The sequence below is a fragment of the Ursus arctos genome, unplaced genomic scaffold, assembly GCF_023065955.2.
Source record: "Ursus arctos isolate Adak ecotype North America unplaced genomic scaffold, UrsArc2.0 scaffold_21, whole genome shotgun sequence".
Taxonomy (NCBI): domain Eukaryota; kingdom Metazoa; phylum Chordata; class Mammalia; order Carnivora; family Ursidae; genus Ursus; species Ursus arctos.
The window spans coordinates 49,224,355-49,244,163 of record NW_026622886.1 but is presented as its reverse complement, the minus strand read 5'-3'; the positions used below and the strand labels follow the sequence as shown (position 1 = coordinate 49,244,163).

The 19,809-nt window shown below is 41.4% G+C and overlaps 1 protein-coding gene across 29 annotated transcripts in view; it reads right to left on the bottom strand.

The window, feature by feature from the left end:
* The window catches only part of R3HDM2 (R3H domain containing 2), a 155,572-nt gene that overhangs the window by 27,153 nt on the left and 108,610 nt on the right, over positions 1-19,809 (bottom strand). For 18 of the 29 annotated variants that reach the window (XM_057316205.1, XM_057316210.1, XM_026500197.4 and 15 more), the window contains 9 exons: positions 15,750-15,949; positions 10,884-10,925; positions 8,418-8,504; positions 7,517-7,643; positions 6,536-6,614; positions 5,814-5,873; positions 5,104-5,244; positions 4,512-4,620; positions 1,688-1,783 (listed from right to left, as the gene is read on the bottom strand). In XM_057316205.1, the coding sequence (XP_057172188.1) occupies positions 1,688-1,783; positions 4,512-4,620; positions 5,104-5,244; positions 5,814-5,873; positions 6,536-6,614; positions 7,517-7,643; positions 8,418-8,504; positions 10,884-10,925; positions 15,750-15,949 (941 nt within the window). The remainder of the gene's footprint in view (positions 1-1,687; positions 1,784-4,511; positions 4,621-5,103; positions 5,245-5,813; positions 5,874-6,535; positions 6,615-7,516; positions 7,644-8,417; positions 8,505-10,883; positions 10,926-15,749; positions 15,950-19,809) is intronic. The other 11 variants (XM_057316207.1, XM_057316212.1, XM_044384668.3 and 8 more) reach the window with 2 other exon arrangements.

Below are 19,809 nucleotides of genomic sequence, written 5' to 3'. Positions count from 1 at the left end.
CTGTGAAACAGAGCAGCACATCACAGATAGCTATGCTATGATGTCACTGGTACTTCCTAATCTAAAGAGCCCAGAGCACAGCAAGCTATGGAGAGGTGGTTTACTTTAGGGGTCAAGAGCATGGTCTCTGGAGCCAGACTGTTTTGCTTGAGTTTATGTATCAACCCTTTCACTAACTAGAGGTGTGAACTAAGATTACTTAACCTTTCTATGCCTTAGTCCCTCATTTATAAAATGAGGAAAATAATGCAACCTACCTCATAGACCTAGTGTGAGGATTAAATAAATTAATTTATGCAAAAATGCTAAGAACAGTGTCTGAAAGATAGTAAGCAGTATATAAATGCTTGTTATTATCATCCACCAACCTGCTCTGTCCACAACTTTAGGTCATCGCCGGCCACAGCCATGTACAAGTGACCTCTCTCCTCTCATTCCACCCAACTGGTTTGCAGGTAAAGACAGAGAACCCTCTTTGGGCTATGGGTGGATAATTTGGAGGACAGATTTTTTTCTGACTCAGAATCGAAGTCTATATAACAGAAGGTAAGATGGTTCCTTCTCCTTGGACTTTGGGCCAGGAGGTTTGTTGTGTATCTGTTCCCAGTGAGGATCCTTGGAACACCTGGGTCTCCTGAGACAATGGAACAAGTTCATAGAGGAGTTCAGATTTCTTGAAGTCAGAGATAATATTTTTCTGAGCTAGGTGATGATGGAAAGATAAATGTATTTTTTTGTCTTGCTGACGGAGGGGAGAGTGGGGAAATGAGAGGAGAGTAGTGTTCATCAAAGTATAATGATTAGAACTGGCCATCTTTTGGCTACAAAGGGAGGCTGGCTCCTTCTCCTTTGTTTGCTAATTTGACTGTAAGATAGTGCTGCTATCCGGATCCTACATTTTCCCGGAGATCTGTTCCTTTCTTGCTTATCTACAGCCTTTCCTGAATTTCTGCTATACTGCTCTTTAGTCTTGTAGGCAAAGGCCACCAAATACAGGGGTACCAAGTATATTTAATTTGGCCCATGATTCTTAAGAATAAAGTTGCCTAAAACGATCATGTTGCCTTTTGGGCCACAGAGTCCATCCTATTCTAAGAAGCAAGGTACGAAATACAGGAAGAAAGAGACTTCCTGTTCGGATAGAGACTGGAGGGAATAGTAAGTGGTACCCTCTGTGCATGTGGAATGTGGAGCTCAGAGAATGGATGCCAGATCTGTGCTCTAACAACCACCAACCTATCCTAAAAACGAGGCTGGCCAAACAAGATGGATGTGTATAGGCTATGTGGACACTAAGTCTTCCACTTAGAAGCAAAGATGCCTAAAATGGATAGTGGAAGTGAAAGAGGGTAAGCGGGAAAAGGGATTGACAGGCAAGAATCAGGGCCCTTCCATAAGCCCTGCCAAAACCATTTCTATTTTCAGTCTAATCATATCTACCAAATTCAGCCATTCCATTTGTTCTCTTTGTATGCTATACAGCAAAATGTATTAAAAATAATACAAATAAAAATCTTCAGCTTCCCAGTAAGCCACATTTAATTTGAGAGACCAAACTGGGGCTGGCTGATGTTGGTTAAAAAAAAAAGACAACAACAAAACATTTATGGAGGGTTCATTCCAATCACAGTTCCAAAGATTAAGAGCTAAAAGCTATGGGCTGACAACTCTCAGAAGCTACACTTACCTCTCGGGCAAATATTCTCTCTCGGACCCTTTGATATTCCTCCTCTCTCTCTTCTATTGACTTGCTCCTCCTTCCATCCTGTAATGGAACTCTGATCTAGATCGATGAGCAGAATTAAGCTAGTTAAGTTCTCCTCGTACTGCAAGCTCACTGCACACCAGCAAGGAAGAGAAACCGGGAGAGTTTATAGTTGCCATCAAAAAAATGGAAAAAAAAAAAAGAAATAAAATTTCCAGTGTTGGACAGGTTTCACTGGGTACATCTGACCATGCAGTTTGGGAGATCAGGTTTTCTGGATGATTGGAACCTCTTTATCTCCCCACCCCCACCCAGAGTGTCAAGAACAACAACTATTTACAAGGATTGGGTTGCTTCCTTATAGTAATCAGATACTAAGGATCAAGAGAATAGCCCAGGGAATAAACAACATTGCTTTGGAGGGAAAGAAAGGGATGGGAGGAAGCTAGAGAGGGAGAAGAAACAAGTATTTAGCAGAGCTGAATGTAGAGAAGAGTTTTACAGAACTAGCACCTGATATTATCCCTTCTTTATTCACTAATGCCATGGCCTGAAGACCCAAGTCACACACAGCTCAGCGAAGAGGGCCTTGGGAATGAAATCCAAGTGAAGCTAACCTAAAAGCTTAAGCACTTTTTCTTATCTTAACTACAGCCACTGGAGGGAGGGAAAGAGATAGAAATCACAGAAACAGAGAATAAAGAGAACAGAGCAACACAAAGAGGAGAAGAGAAAGAAAAGAAGAATAGAACAGAAAGAAGGATGGACAGGGAAAGGAAGAGACAAATAAGGTATGGTGGAAGGAGGAGAGAGAGAGTGGATAGAAAGGGAAAAGAAGAAAAGGCAGGATAAAGAAACTTAAATTCTCTGAAAAATGTCGACAGGCGACAAGGGACAGCTTGGCAGACCACCTCTGGCTGGCCTACCGCCCAACTCTCCATCATTGTTTTCTTCCCTTGGCCTGTGAGTCGTGAGCACTGTCCCGGGTAGGGTGTACCCAGTATCCTTTTCCATACTGCTCTTGAAGGCAAGATGCTCTGAGGGAGATAGCCCATCAAATGAAGGTCATCAGGTATCAAAGATTCTGACCTTCAATCCAGAGGCTCTGAAAGCTTCAGATGAAGCAACCAAGGAGGCTGTTGCTCTAGGCTGATCTTCTGCTCTTCACCAGAGGCAGGCATAACTTCAGGAGTATCACCTTGTGACTAGATTTAATTCTCACTAGCCTTAAGAACCTAAATCCTACGAAATGTCCATTTATAAATCCCATTCCAAGAAGATACAGGACCTCAAGTGCCCCTCACACTGGTGAACCAGTGACAGAGTAGAAAGAGCATAATGGGCTTTGAGGTCAGGTAGAATCTCAGCTCTCCACTTCTGAGTAATGTTACTTTAGGCAAGTAACTTAACACCTCTTAGCCTCAGTTTTCTTATAGTTAAAGGGGAGGTAATAACCCCACCTACACTGGGTTGTGGAGACGACTGAAAGAGATAATGCACATAATGCGTTTAGAACGGAGCCTAGTTCAGGGGAAACACTCAATAGAAATAACAATTACTGCATTTATTATTAATATCATAGATGGAAAATGCATAAAGCCTACCCTACTATGGATTGAGCCTGAAGCTGAGAGATGAAAAGTTCATAATATGGACAGATTCCACTCTGCCCCAATGTCTCTCTAGGCCTGAATAATTCCTGATACACAAAAAAAGGGCGTTGGGAAAATGGAGAGAAGGGCATCAGGATGGAAAGGCTCTTGCTTGTTTTTAAAATTTTGTCTTTTTGTATGTTTCATTGTTTTCAATCAGACCCAGCGTGTTTGTCCACAAAAGATAATGGCATTTATCTCAAAAGGACTCCCTCAAATACTCAAGTAGCAAGCAGGAAAAGTCCTGGTCTCAAGACCATACAACATCCCAAGAAAACTAGTTTTGACTCTAGAGGTAAGATATTATTACAGTCATCATTAATTAGCAAGACTAATATTGGCTCTACCCAACCATGTTCTTCAAACCTTAATCCTGGTTCTCCACCTAACCTTCTTTGGAGGTCAAGCAGAAGCTGGCTGGATCCAAACCCTGCATGTGGCTGGGAAAACTAATCCCCAAACAAAAACTTACTATCTGAAGGGCAGGCTAGAAGTCAGGGCAACAGCCAGGCCCATGAGTGAAGGGATGGGGCAGACTGTTCACTTCTTATTCCCACAGGAATGGATTAAAAGGGGGATACTGCCTGAGACTCCCAGCATCAAATGTCAAATTAACTCACTCACCTTGGTGGAAGGAGTTGGGAAAAGAATAAGCAGTTTGCAGAAATGGATCAGAAACCTCTTTATAAGTGGGTAAATTATATCACAACTTTGCCAGTCCAAGGCTAGCCCTGAGCTAGGATAAGATAGAAGTGGGATAAAGTAGCTGTTGGTGGTTCCCAAAGAAATTCCTAACTATTAAAGAAAAAAAGAATGAAGCCATCAGCTGAATCAAGGCTGAAGCAGGGAGGGACCTTGCTTGGTCCCCAAATGACATAGAGTTAGAAGTCAGTGGCAGAACCAGGGAGTTCTAGGCCAAATGAGAAAACCCAGCAAAACTCAGCACCATGTCTCTCTGCGGCTAAGAGGGTGGCATTCAGCTCAACAAGTGTACTCAGTCCTCAACATTAAGCCAAAGCCAACTCAGTATAACTCAATATATTTTTTCATACTAAGATGTTTTGAGTTTTCTTTATCCCACAAAAATTCTTCTCCCCTCCCAGTTTCTCTTACTGCAATCTCTCTGTATAGGCCCACCCCTTTTCATTCTTCACCTGGTTATCATCTCGGTCCATACTGGCATCATCTCTCTTGAGAATGAATCTCTGTTGAAATTCTGTATTCTTTTCATCCTTTATGTGTTCTGAGAATCTCTGTTCAGGGCTGGGGTTGGGAGAGAAATGTAGAAGGAAGGAAGGAAGGAAGGAAGGAAGGAAGGAAGGAAGGAAGGAAGGAAGGAAGGAAGGAAGGAAGGAAAGAAGGAAGGAGATGTTCTTGTTAGGAAGCAGACCTCCTAATACAGCACTCTTAAATTCCATAATTCCCCCTCAGGGGATTTCTGGAGTCAGGCATCTAAAAAGTCAAAATGAAATCCTTAGGGTCTATTCTTTATACATATATATAAGTTGTCTTCTTCTAAAGTTATACCTGTCCCATCAGTAAAGGTGAAGAGAGGCCAGGGGCCAGTCTTCACAAAACACCAGTGCCTCTAGAATCTATCTCCAAGTCCTCATGAAGCGTAGAAATCGATAACATAACCCTCCACACTGTCTCCTCCCCAGAAAGGGGTATCTTGATCCTACGCCTTCCTCTTTACCCCACAGGCTATCCCAGGGAAGTCTCCCAATCTGTGGTTTCCTCCCTTACATTCTTGTGTTACTGGTTTTGTTGATGATGACAGCTTTTCCAGTTTGATCAACATTGTGGTCCATCCCAAAATAGGCAGCTACCCGGTGTAATAGCATCCGGTGATATGAGGTCATCTGAGGGAACTTCTTGAACTGGTTACTGAAGGGAAACCAGGGGAAAAAGTGAAATAAGGACAAACAACAGCAATAACAGCCAACTGTAACTTTTCTTGTAAGTGTCTAAAGTGGAGAATTTCTTAGGAGAAACAGACATGTTATAAGGAAGATAGCTCCTTACTCAAATGGGAACCACAAAGGTTCTCTCAGCTTCTTTATCTAGACCATTTGGTAGGTCGCTCTGATCCACTACCCTCATTTAAGACTATTCCTTAAGCTCTAGGTCTCCCCCACCTGGATGATATTCTACAAAGAAAAAAGGGAGAAATTTATGAATAACTAAATATGGGACAAGGGATAGCTGCTGAAAAGATATCAATTCTTTTCAACTCAAGTCTACGCAATACCAAAAACCTCACTTGGTTTTCACACATACACTTTTTAATACATTTTGATGATTTCTCCTCAACTCCTTTTGGTTCCCAGTGAGTAATTACTTCAAAATTCAGACTTTAAGGGAAAGATGTAAGAGGAATATCCTAAAATTGTACCTGAATTTCTTTTCAGTGCCCCCTCCCACCTCTAAACATGTATTTCATTCAAGTAACTTACTTGTTGTCATTAATAAATTCCAGAATCTCCTGTTCTAATTTTAGCAGCATCATTCTGTCCCTGTTTAAAAAAGATTAAAACAAAACAAAACAAAAAGCAGCCCTCCCATAGACATTAAAAGCATTGAAACCTGCACACTACAGAAGCTGAAGGGGCGTGTAGGTCCAAACCCCAATAGTGGACAAAACACAGGGGCTGCTCAGCCTCACTGGCCTGTCTTACATTAGTTTAAAAAAGAAATAAAATCAAGTATACATTTTGCAGATCCTCCTAATTATGTACTTTGTTTTCCTCATCAGAAACCGAATTCTGTTGGCAGCCATATCCATTTAAACACATACTTTATACTTATAATAAATCTAATCAGTAGTCTACACTCCATCTGATTATTTATACAATTTTAAAACAATTATGATTTAGCTTACATATATATCAATGATTTTTCCTTCTGCTTTTAAATGGTACTCCCAAGACTTCATATTTCTTTGTCTCTGCATTCTCCTTCCACAGATTTTTCTCAGCTCTTCTGAAAGCAGACACCTCAACACGAGGGTACTCTGAATCCCTCACAGAATATAAAACTACACTAAAGGGAAATGGTGGCGGGGGGGTGGGCATCATAGATTTGAATAATGGAAAACTCCTGAGAAGCTACTTGGCCTTTTAGGTATCCTGCTGGGCCCTACTATCCCCCCCCCCCTTCCATCAAATAATGTTTTTACCTTGGGTTCTTTTTCAGTGTATTTACAAGAAATTCATGTAGGTCTATTCCAGTGGAGTCTGTATATTCTTGGCTGGAGTCTAGAACCACCATAACAAAAGAAATTTAAAATAAATGAAACTGCCTTGCGTGAAATCTAATCCCAAGCAGAAGCTCACAACCCAATCAGGAGAGATCACAGCAAAGTACAATCAAACTTCAGGGGTTTTAGCTTAAAAATCAGAAGGATGCTTGATTCGCCAGGCCCCTTTCCCCTGCCAGATTCCCAATGCCAATGATGGAGGGTAGAGTCTGGGTCACAGTGCTGCATCAGTATTACACTGAGAAGCTACTTTTACCACAATTAAGTATTTGCTGAATGTCCTGACCAAGACAAAGCAGATTTTATTCAAATTAAGGAAAATAAACTCCAGGTAAGAGCAGTCAGAGCTGAATTTTCCAGAATCTCAGCAAACAGGTTCAAATGTTGATTATTTATTATTTATTTATAAAATCTTAATCCCAAGGTTGCCTTTTTCCTCTCGACTATAATTTTTATGGACCAGGTCTTTTTGTTACCAGCCCAAGAGTTTAAAACCAAAGAGAGCTTAGTAATTAGATGCAAATCTGATTTTTAAAAAATCACTCCAAGCATCCCAAAACCAAAATATAAATGGTATATGGAGGATCTTCTACTGGTGGTGATTCATGTCACTTCTTATTCCAGAGCAGAAATAAAATCAGAATTAACTACAATGTCCTCTTATAGGTAGTGCCAATGTTAACAGAGTAGTTCTTTGCAGCATGTGAGCCCCTAAGGCAGGGTTAGCTGAAGCAGCAAAGAAAGTAACCTAGTTAGGCACCTCCCCAAGCAACCATCAAGTCAGCAGAACACTAGGAACTGTTGAGCTGTAAGGTCAGCGGGGGCCAGGTTCTAAGATGGAAGGAAAGGGCACTGCAGAGCCACACCCTAGGACACACGAGAGGCGGGGAAAGTTCTCACCTCTAGAAAGCATCTTCCTTGGGACCTTTTCTTTGTTTTTGTCCTTGTCTTCTTTTTCAGAGACATCCTTTGTGGATTTTTCTTCCTCCTTGTCAGAGGGGCAGCTGATGTGCAACTGAATTATATCCTTGGATAAGGGGAAAGAGGAACACAATCAAAGAGGAAAAAGGATTTTAATTCTCCCACAGGATTTTACTCTCCCTTGAAATCGTAAAGAAGGGAAATCTTGGGTGGCAGGCAGCATTCTCTTACAGAGAGTATTTTGTTTTGTTTTTGTTTTTTTTTTTTTAAAGATTTTTATTTATTTATTTGACAGAGATAGAGACAGCCAGCGAGAGAGGGAACACAAGCAGGGGGAGTGGGAGAGGAAGAAGCAGGCTCATTGCGGAGGAGCCTGATGTGGGGCTCGATCCCACAACGCCGGGATCACGCCCTGAGCCGAAGGCAGACGCCTAACCGCTGTGCCACCCAGGCGCCCCAGAGAGTATTTTGTTAATTAAATAGTTTAAGCTTTTGTTCTACGAAAAGGGTAGAAGGTCAAGCTTTCTCTGCCAACAATCACAACCACTATATGGAGCGCTCAAGTTACACTGGCTGTTCTTGGCACAGGAATTGGATGGAGATGGTTCTGACCGCCAGAGGAAGAGTGTGGGTGGGAAAACAAGATTCAGCCCTGGGATCTCCTCTTCTGCATCATCCTGGGTGGTTCAGGTGTATAGGTGTCTAGGTCCAAGACCTATACTTCATGCTTTCACCCATGCCCTGCTTTACTGCAACCACTTGTTTTGAAGTTCCTTCTACCCTGATTTCCAAGCTTAATGTTGGTGCTGTGGCTGTTATACTACCGTTTACCAAACAACCGCCAAACTCAAAAGTCAGACTACTCTTATAAAGGACCCACCTGGGTTTCTAGTGGTCCATCAGCAAATGGGGCAGAGGACTCCTCACACACTGCCAGGCTGCGCACCAACTTCAGCTTGGAATTAGACTGAAAAAGACCAAATATATATATTCCCTTAGTGGACATTCAGAAGGTAGTTGCTGAATGAAATACATTCAGAATGTATTTGCTCTGTTAGTTGCTGCTTCCATTAAGTAGGGTTTTTGTGTTGTTTTTTTCCCCCTAAAGAGGACTTACTCACCAGTTTCTGATTTACTTCAAAGATAATTTCCCTCCTTACATTAGTAAATATATAAAAACAAAATGGCTACTTTGAACAGATGATAGGAAAACCACTTCACTTAGCTCTCCCCCCTTTCTCTAGCCCATGCTCCAATTTCAGACTCAGAAGTTTACTGAAAATACACAGTTGCAGAGCTTAGTAGACGCTGGATTTAAGAGCCAGAAGTCCTAGCTTCAACTCCTGCTTTTGTGTTTATGAGCTATGAGAGACCCTGAGCAAATTACTTGACCTCTCTGGGTCTCTGTTTTTCCTCAATAAAACGGGGATAAAAACACTTAAAGGATGACTTGTGAGAATTAGGTGACATAAAGTATATAAACATACATATCATAAATACTGCCTACAGCACAGCAGACAATAAATGCTAAATGACTCTAAACCTGAGGTGGCACGGGTATGGAAAGAAGTGTCTAATAAAAGAGTAAAGAGAAAGAAAACTTCCTAACATTTGGGATTTAATGTGATAAAGAAGCTAATACACTTGGTTTACTTTTGCTGGGTGGAGAACACCAAAAAACTCTGAAATCCATTTTGCAAATCATTGCTTTCCTAGGGAGCCCCAAAGTCAAAAATTAGAGAAATCTACCTATAAACATTTACTAAGAGTTCTTATAATAAAATCAAGGCTTGCCGTAAACACAACAGCACAACAGGGCACGTGTTCCTGGTTGTGCAGTATAGTGAAAAGAACTTGCAAGTCTGGAGAACTGACTTCCTGTGGAGCCCTGCCACTTACTAGTGGATATCCTGTCAAGTTCACTCCATCTCTATTAATCCAAGTTTCCTCATCTGTACAATGGACACAATAACTTATTTATCTCAAAAAGTTTGGGTGGAAGTGAAGTAGAAGTGAACACCTTCTGTTGTGAACTTTAACATCGAGCCCATCACTGAGGATTAGGCCATGTCAGGCAAGACACAGAATCAATTTATCTGATGTTGTGGTCTTCTTCAAACCCAGGCCACACACTGGCTGAGCCACTCCCAAATTATGCCATTGTCTTTGCGGGGGGGAATGGCATAGACACTCTTAATAATTACTCTGGTGACAACTATTCTCACTGCAAGAAAGGTTTAATATTTTACTGTTCCCTCAACTAAAATTAAAAAGCCATCACACACTTAACACATAGTCTTCCCTGATGACACTGCTTAAAATAATCTGTGATGTGCTAATTTTATCATAAAATGATTAAAAACAAAATCTTCCTCCTCCTCCCTGCCCCAACCTAAAAAGTAACCTCACCACCACCAAAAAAGGCTTTATTTTTAGGATGTCCAAAAGTGTTCAGTCATTTCTACCAATGGGGCAGGATTTATAAAGGATAAATTCCTAAAGGATAAATGGGAAAAAAATGCTGGAGGAAAAGATAACACTCATATGGTACTCCGAGAGAAACCAGAAGCGAACAGAGAAACTGGTTTTATAGCAGAACGAGTACCAATTTGCTCAGGCTTTGTGAGAGGCTCTGGCTGGGCATCAGAAATGGACTGTGACTGAACTAGAGATTTTAACAGAGAAAAATACAGCCAAACCTTCTAATAGGAAATGTGTGCATGTGCGTACATTCACAATTAGAGTATAAAGTGCAGGCAGAAAAACTTTGCTTGTATACAATTCGAATAAATCAGATATTAGTGATAAATCCATTTGTGAAACGTATGACTAAAAACAGTAGAAAAGAAGCTATAGTAGTCCCCCCTTTATCCCCTGGGATACTTTCCAGGACCCCCAGCGGATGCCATGCCTGAAGCTATGGATAGTACCAAACCCTACATATACTATATATGTTTTTTCCTATACATACATACCAAAGATAAAGTTTAATTTATAAATTAGGCACAGTACGAGATTAACAACAGTAACAACAATAAAATCGAACAATTATAATACTGTAATAAAACTTACATAAATGTAGTCTTTCTCTCAAAATCTCTTATTGCACTGTACTTACTCTTCTTCTTGGGATGATGTGAGATGATAAAATGCCTATGTGATGAGGTAAAGTGAGGTGGATGATGTCGGCACTGTGGCGCAGCATTAGGCTACTACTGACCTGACGATATGTCAAAAGGAGGATCACCTGCTCCTGGACTGTGGCTGACTGGGAGTAAATGAAACCATGGAAAGCGAAACCTCAGATAAGGGTGGGGGGACTGCTGTATATAGAAAGGGCTCTCACCTTGGCTCTTTTCCTGGCATGACCATGGTTGGATGTTCGCCTCTGTTAGAAGGGGATTAGAAAATATTAAAGATGTAGAAAATCAACATTTAGGTTAAAAACAATACAAGTTTACAAAGAAAAAGCACTAACTGTAAAACCATTACGATAGCTAAACTATGATGAGACCCACTTGGTGTGCTTGTCTCCTTTTGCTACAACTCTAGTCACTGTGACACAGAAGGGACCACAGGCCACCTACACACAAAGCACCACTTACCATGAAGACAATGAATAGAAAGACACCGACTGGCTGGCCTACTTCACAGGTTAATAAAAATTACTTTTGGATAAACCATAAACTCATGGACTGATTAGGCGGCTTCCCGAAATGTCACTACCATAGCGTGACAGGGTGTTTTTACCCAAGCATGATCACAGGAGCCTATTTAACCCATAATGGACATGCAATATGGCCCTTAATCATCACTTATAATAACATCTTTATAGGATAATATGTTCAGAGTTCTAATTTGAGAGACCCAAAGCACCTGTCCCTATGGCTGCTGATATGGAATGAAGACGACTCTTGCCAACTGCCTCCTTCCTTGAAGACGAGAATTCTCCCAGTTCTAAGCTCCTGGTGGTGGCTCTTATAGCCTATCTGGGACAGGATAAAAATAAGGAGCATGGGAGAGGTGGACAAGACTTTCAGAGCAAAGGGAGGGCAGAAAGAGTGGGTAAGGAGCAGAATAGAAGCTGAAGAAGATGAAGAATGAAGGCCCGTGGTAGGATGAGGGAAGAAACGACTAATTCATTGACAGGGTTTCTGAACAGGTGAGAAGTGAAAATGGGGGCTCTGGGGGAAGAGGTAGGGTAGGGTTTTGTATGGGAGGAAGCACCTCGGGCTTCTCAGATGTCTGGAATGGAACTCACTGCCCACTAGGATGTGGAGAGAACTGAGGTTGGTGGGTGGGGGAGGGGAAACAAGACAGAGGCAGAGTACCAGCATGGTCCTGGGTAGGTGAGGGTTTCTCTTTCCTTCGTCCTCTTCACTAGTTACCAAACAACACTGCCACAGTGCAAAATGGAGAACCAGGAAGGTGGATGGAAAGAATAAGAAATGACGATGGATCTGGTCAATGTAAGAGATGTTACAGTAAGGAAGAGCCACAGTCCGGGAATATGAAACAGTATCTGTCACTGTTTTTTCAAAAAGGTAATAACATACACAGAACACAAACATTCAGGAAGTGTAATGGGGGTATATACAACAGTAAGTCTCCTCCTTTCATATCTATCGCCCAGCTACCTGGTTCTCTCCTAGAGGATCGCGTAGTACTGACTTTCTTATAATCTTTCCACAGATCTTTTACGAAGATATATAAGCTTATTGTACATACATATGCACAGGTTTTTTTCTTTTTTCTTTTTTTTAAACCAAACAGATGGGGGTGCCTGGGTGGCTCAATTGGTTAAGAATCTGCCTTCGGCTCAGTATCCTGGGATCAAGCCCCAGGTCAGAATCCCTGCTCAGTAGGGAGTCTGCTCCTCCCCCCTGCTCATGTTCTCTCTCTCTCTCTCAAATAAATAAATGAATAAATCTATCAAAAACAAACAAAAAAAAAACACCAAATATATTGTACACACCTTGTCTTTAAACTTTTTTTTCATGGATATTATTCTACAGAAGCTCTACCATTTTTCTTAATGTCTAATACGGTATTCTACTCTGTGGCTGTACTGTAACTATTTTACCAGGGCCTTAAACTGCATCATTTAGGATGTCTCTGATCTTTTGTTAGTATAAACAATGCTTCAATGACCATATCATTAAGTATATCTACAAATACAGTTAATCTGTAGTCCATTAAAATTTTTTTTTAATTTTTAATAAAATTTTTGCCAAATTGCCCTTCAAAGAGGTTATACCAATTTAGGGCCCTAGAAGCATTTATGAATCTGCTTATTTCCCAGAATGGATAGTTTTCATGTAATAGCCAAACACATATTGAAAGTCTAATATGTACCAGGCACCATGCTAACTACTGGAGGATACAGAGATAAAGAACACAAACCTTGTCCAAAAGGGACTCATAACCCTGTTGGAGAAGACAGACAGACAGACAGACAATTACAATGCAGTATGTTAAACGCATTACAGGAGTAGTCATGCAGTGCTACAGGAGCACACGACACAAGGGTCTAACCCAGACCTAGCAACGCACAAATTCATGCATTCAGATACTGAGTGCCTGCAAAGAACTGTGTCGGGCTTTCGAGATACAATGGTGAGCCCAAACTGATGTACTCCTGGGCCTCACTGAGCTTATAGTTCTGTGGAGACAGAGATAGACATTACTCAAAGAATTACACAGGGCAGACCTGCAATGGGTGAGTAAGGTTGTCAAGGAAGGCTTCCTAGAGAAAGACACATCTGAACTGAGTTTTGAACGATAAACAGGTATCAGGCAGATGCTGGCAAGGGAGGTTCAGGGGTTGGGGGAAGCCAAGGAAAGAATACCAAAGAATGCACTCTAGGCAGAGAAAGCATGTACAAAAGCATGCTTTCTCCAAACTTTTCAGCTCTTATTTGTAACAAGGACCAAGGAGTCAGATAATGCTGAAGCACAGGATGCCAGAGGTGGATGGCTGGCAGCAAGGGACTAGGTCATAATATGTCATGCTGACAAATGTGGGTCTTAGCCTAGGACACTGAGACACACAGAAAGTTTGAAGAGAATGAACATAATCAGATCTTTATTTCATGGCCATCTTTCTAAAGCAGTATGGTAGATGAATCCAAAAGGATCACAAGTTTAAAGGCAGAAAGGCCAGGTAGGAGGTCATACCCAGTTGGTATAGGTTGGTTGAAGGACCCCCCCTAAGTTCGGCAGGTCAGGGTTAATTTGCCCATTCTAAACTGAATCTCAGAACCTGCCTTTTATAGCACTGTTTCCATGTGAAAGATGTTCTGAGTTCCAACTGCTGATCCTAAGAATATGTCTCACATAGTATAAGTAAGGAAAGTCCCCTTTCTGCACTTTCCAGCTCCAATTCATAACAGGCACTCCCTTGACAGCATCAGTAAGATCCCTGGGGAGACTTCCAGGGTATGGGTGGAGGGGGGAAGGTAGGAGAAAGAGCAGATTTTTTAGTGTTGTTGAAGGGGCACATGATCTGTTGGGAAATGGAGGGGAGAGGGCTTCTGAAGGGTGGGACAAAACTAAAGACTTTGTAGAAGGAGCAGGAGCTCCAGTAGATGGCAGCAGCAGCTCCCCCTGCTCTAGCAGCAGCAAAAAGTCAGAGGAGGCAGGTTCCCCTTCCAACCTCCCACACGTCCTATTTGTATATATATATCCAGTGAAGATACTCTTGAACTGAGTGCCCATAAGGTGTACAACACCTATACACATCCTTTCTTTTCTGCTTATCTTCAAGGAGTACACACAACAGGAGTTCAGAACACCACTTCAAATAGTCCCCTGTGGGGCGCCTGGGTGGCACAGCGGTTAAGCGTCTGCCTTCAGCTCAGGGCGTGATCCCAGAGTCCTGGGATCGAGTCCCACATCGGGCTCCCTACTCCGCTGGGAGCCTGCTTCTTCCTCTCCCACTCCCCCTGCTTGTGTTCCCTCTCTCGCGGGCTGTCTCTATCTCTGTCAAATAAATAAAATCTTAAAAAACAAAACAAAACAAAACAGTCTCCTGAGAATAACTTGGACCCAAAAGTTCATTTAATTATCATCTTCCATATAACATGACAGCACATAATTAAACATTCATCATTTATTTGTCCTGAGGATTTAAAATTCATTACTGGTATCAGTGGAGGCTGGAAGTATAGCTGGAACAGTGGCAGACTGTCTCTACAAACTCTGGAAGTATGGGTGGGGAATGACAACTCCCATGCAAAGGTAATGGAAAGAAAAGCAGCCAGTACAGAGATCTGGCAAACTGTAAGAGGAAAGGCAGTAGAAGAGCAGGCAGCCAGAGAACAAAATATTTCAGAGAGCTGTCTGATTTTAATTTGTCCCTTTATGTTGTTTCTGTTTTAATCTTTTAAGAAGAAAAGGCCTGGATGAATTGGGTTGTCAAGAGAAATGATGCTTCAACTTTCTAAACCCTCCAAAATGTTGCCACCACTGCTTTTTATACTAACTTACTACCATTAGTCTATCTCCTAAGCATGTAAGAATGACCAGTCTAACCCCCGGGCATCAAGGAAAGGATTGATGTAATTTGGGTCTGGGTAACAGAGGACATTAGCAGTGACCACAGAGAAGAGAAGGACTGGAACAGGTAAACCAGAGGAAGCTCAGAGTATGAGCTGCCTGGGTACCAAATAGGAGCCCCGGAGGAAGCTAGGCTGGCCACCTACTGCCATCATATCTGCACTGCACTATGAGTTTGGATGGAAAACAACATGGCAACCAAAGAGTGAAATTCCTCTCACTCACTTACAAAGTGGCAAATTCAGAGATTATTTCTGACCCAGAAAATGCTGACTGCTTTAACACAACCAGGATATGAATTTAACACCATGTGTAAAGCCAGGCAGCTGTAGTTTTAAGAACTGATTGTATGAGCCATATTATGACTTGTTAAACATGTGTCTGTATACAGTCCGTTTCTTGATAGTTAAAAAATACCAAATGTAGCAAGAACCAGTGTAATTCAGGTCCAAATGGATTAGGAAACTACTCTGTCTTCTCCAGACTTCACTGGGGGCTCTATGACAAAAAGGGAGGGAGATAGTTCTTGAAAGCTGAAAATTGGGTTTTTAGGGAGAATCAAGTGACTGGCTTCTTACAGATTCCCAATGCCAATTACGATGACATTTCTATTCAGGTATAATGAGTGTGCATGTGATGCTCTTCTAATCCTTACCTGTGTCTCCTGACGCAAACCAGTATCTTCGCTCTCTTTCTCAGTTTCTTCCTTACTTGGAGTCTTAGATATAAACTTGTTTTTGTTTACAGATTCTTCCACCAGTTTTTTTTCTGACTCTTTCATTATTTCCAGGGTCTCTTGAGTAGTGTTACTGTTAGACATCTTCTTCAATATAATACAGTAGCCTCTATGGACTCCTAAAGAAACATCAAATGCATTAAACAGGAGGTATTTATCCATACTTCACATACACACAAGACTTGCATTTCACATACTAGTCTGCAGCAGCCACCCCATAACCCAGAGAAGGGTCCTTGGATAAATGCTGACCCAGGATTGACTGACTGATTGATTGATTGATTTTCTTTCTTTTTTTAAGCTTTATTGAGGTAGTGGTGCCTGGCTGGCTCAGTCAGTGGAGTGCGTGACTCCAAAACTCCCCAGGGTTTTGAATTCAAGCCCCATGTTGGGTGTAGAGATTACTTAAAAATAAAATCTTTTTAAAAAACCAAAAAAATAATAAAAGCTTTATTGAGGTAAAACTGACATACAGTAAATTGCATATATTTAAAATGTATGATTTGATGAATTATGAAACTTGCGCACACCTGTAAAACCATCATCCCACTCAAGATGGCACATTCATCACATCACCCCAAAAGTTTCCTCCTGCTCTTCTGTAAGTCCTTCCTCCCCTCTCCACCATCCCCAACCTACCACTGATGCTTTCTGTGACTACGGATTAGTCTGCATTCACTAGCGTTTTACATCATACATTATCTGGATTCTTTTACTTGGTAATAATTTTGAGATTCACCAGGATCCAGTTCTAAAGCAATGTCGTAGGAGTCCTCTTAGCACTTAGCCCTACCTCGTTTCCTACAGAAATTTGCTCACATTTTCAGCTTGAGCACTAGACTCTCTCCAGAAAGAAGAAAAGTATATTATAAAACTCTGTTCGCCACTCCATTCACCACTCTCCTTTCCCAAGGGAGAACTTCCACAGCTACCACAAACCACAACAATGTACCAACTTCAAGCGTCTCCCCCACCAAAAGGCAGCAAAATCAGATGATGGTTATAGACTCTTATTAAATTCTTTTCTTTATCTTAAGCAATGAAGAAGTAAGAGAACTTGGTAGTCAGCTATCCTTCAGAAAGACTGGGTCTCTCCCCGAAGGAAGAGAGAATCTCTGCTTTGTTAGTCACTATCTGGGTTCAGTCACTCTGCTGCCTCCCCGTGCTTCAGAGCTTCTGGACTGCAAGGGAGGCCAGCTCTTTATCACTTACTCTGCATACGTGGGAAACCCTGAGTTGAAGTGAACACAGTAATCCAAGCACACACTCAGAAACACAAGTTTGTAGAGGTTTCTCCTTACACAGATTACAGACTGTCCTTCAATCCTGAATATTTTTCTTTCCCTCCTTTAAAAAGGTAAGACTAGAAACCCTCCCAGGCATCGTTATTTATTTCATGTGGCCCTAGAAACTGAGCCAAACAAACAAACAAAGAAACAAATAGCAACGATTCAAGAAAACTGTCACACCAGCCATTTTTTCCTCCTTCAAATCAGTTTAAACGGTAAGACCCTGAAGGCTCCTTAAGAAGCACAGGTAATCTCATCCTGGCATAAATTAGATAGTCCGTAAGATTATTGCTTTGTTCACCTTGTGGTGACTTTTGCGCAGCTGCCTAGACACTTAGTTTTGCACAGGGCTAAAGGCCCTTTAAAAGACCACAGAGTCATTCATATAATCATAGTCGTACACTTGAATTTAAGATGACAAATATTGGAAGAAACTGACTACGCAAGAAAATGGCCAATATTCTATTTTTTAATTAACTGAATCTAGTGCCTAGAGGATTCTATGAACGAGTTATAACCTATGGAGCTTTATGGATCTTTGGCTGTACATGGAGACTGCGTATACACATATATTTATTTTTTCTCCCATAGGTAAATCAAGCACTCATTCTTTTCAGTTTGAAGTGTAATAAAACTCAGCACATGCCTTTTCCATATCTCTTAGCTGGGAAACATCAATAGAGGTCAGAATTCTAAGGGTTCTTAAATAAGCCTTCATGAAATCCCCCCCTCCCCATCTCCCCACTTCAGAACTCCTTTTTGTAACTTCCTGAGAGGGGCCTCAAGCCTCTCCTAGAAAACTTCTAGCAAGGGATCATTCCACTATTCTTTAAATAGTCTTACTGCTACAGAGTTGCTCCCTATAATAAGCTATGTACTGTTCCATCTTGATGCTAAATCTTGCTGTCGAGTCACACAAAATTAAGTTGACTTCTTTTACCATATAATAGACCTTCAGTATTTTTCTTTTTCAGGCTTAGCCTCAAACAGATTTCTCTGCCAGAAACAGAATGTGAGGGCTGGCAAATGGGGAAACTGGATGAAGGCAGTCAAAAGGTACCACTTCTAGTTAGAAGACAAATAAGTACTGGGGACACAATGTACAACACGATGACTATAGTTAATGCTGCTGGATGGTATATTTGAAAGCTGCTAAGAGAGTAGATCCTAAAGTTCTCATCACAAGGAAAAGGATTTTTTTGTAGCTATATGAGGAGATGAATGTTAACTAAACTTACTGTGGTAATCATTTGCTTTTCAAGATTTTATTTATTTATCTATTTATTTATTATTTGTCAGAGAGAGAGAGAACACAAGCAGGGGAAGCAGCAAGCAGAGGGAGAAAGAAGCAGGCTCCCTGCTGAGCAAGGAGCCCAGTGTGGGACTCAATCCCAGGTCCCTGGGATCATGACCTGAGCTGAAGGCAGATGCTTAACGGACTGAGCCACCAGGCATCCCTGTGGTAATCATTTTCAGTACATATGTATGTCAAGTCATTATGCAGTACACCTTAAACTTACACAGAGCTAGATGTTATTATATCTCAATTAAAAAAAGGGGAAGGTGACACGGAAAAATATTAAGCAGCTGGGTGTTTCTTTTTCCCGGTCTCAATTACCAAATAGGTATATTTCTTCAAATCACAATGACAACTTTGCAGCTCCTCTTTACACGTAAGTCGGAAAAGGCTCAACTGTCTGGATACCTAGACTAAGTTCACAATGTCTAAACACTGTTTCTCGGCCAAAGCACTAAAGGAAAAGTCAACCAAAAATCAGTCTTTCATAATAGCCACCTGTGGAGGATGGTCACCTATTCCGACTGCGGTTTTAAGGAGCTGCATGGTTTCCTTCATTCACTGAGAAACAGAAAAACTTGAGCTTTAGGTTCTTAAAAACCCTCAGAAAACAGACAGTGATTAATGATGTATCCACTTTAAAGAATTCTGACAGGCATTTCCACTGAGAGACTACTGGCCTCTTAAAGAGCAAAAATAAAGTAATTCTTACTCCAACGAAAATGCAACAGCAGAGGAAAAGCACACTACCCAAATCTGCCCTTTCTTCTATGCATACCAATCTAGCCCAGATATTCTTTTGTCTTTGCCTTAGTCCAAGGACACATGATCAGGGAAAGTGACCCTATTTCCGAGTCCTACAAGGTGGATCCTAATAAGCTAGATCAATCACGGTAATTCTGTTTCCTTTTTGTGACTGGTTTAGGAAGGGACAAGTGACTCAGTCATCACCAGTGAAATATGAAAGGACTTTGCCAGGTGAGTGGCTTCAAAGAAAGGGTATTCATTCATTCATTCCAAAGAAAAAAAAGCTACTAGAAAAAAAATGATTGTTATCTTTTGCTGAAGGTAGTCTTGTGTACAGATGACGCCTGGACTGCAATATTCTATCAACTCAAGGAGGATGGTGGAGCAGAGAGAATTAGCCTGGATCCTTGATGCTATGAGGCAAACTGAAAGAGTCAAACTGGATCCTCCTAGCTCTGTACTTCTTGATATCTAAGGTCACAAATCCTATTATCATTTAAGCTCTTTTGAGTCAAGTTTACTGTTCCTTCTAGCCAAAGCATCCTGAGATAATCAGAAAGGGTATGTGTGGGGCACCTGGGTGGCTCAGTCGTTAAGCATCTGCCTTCGGCTCAGGGCGTGATCCCAGAGTCCTGGGATCGAGCCC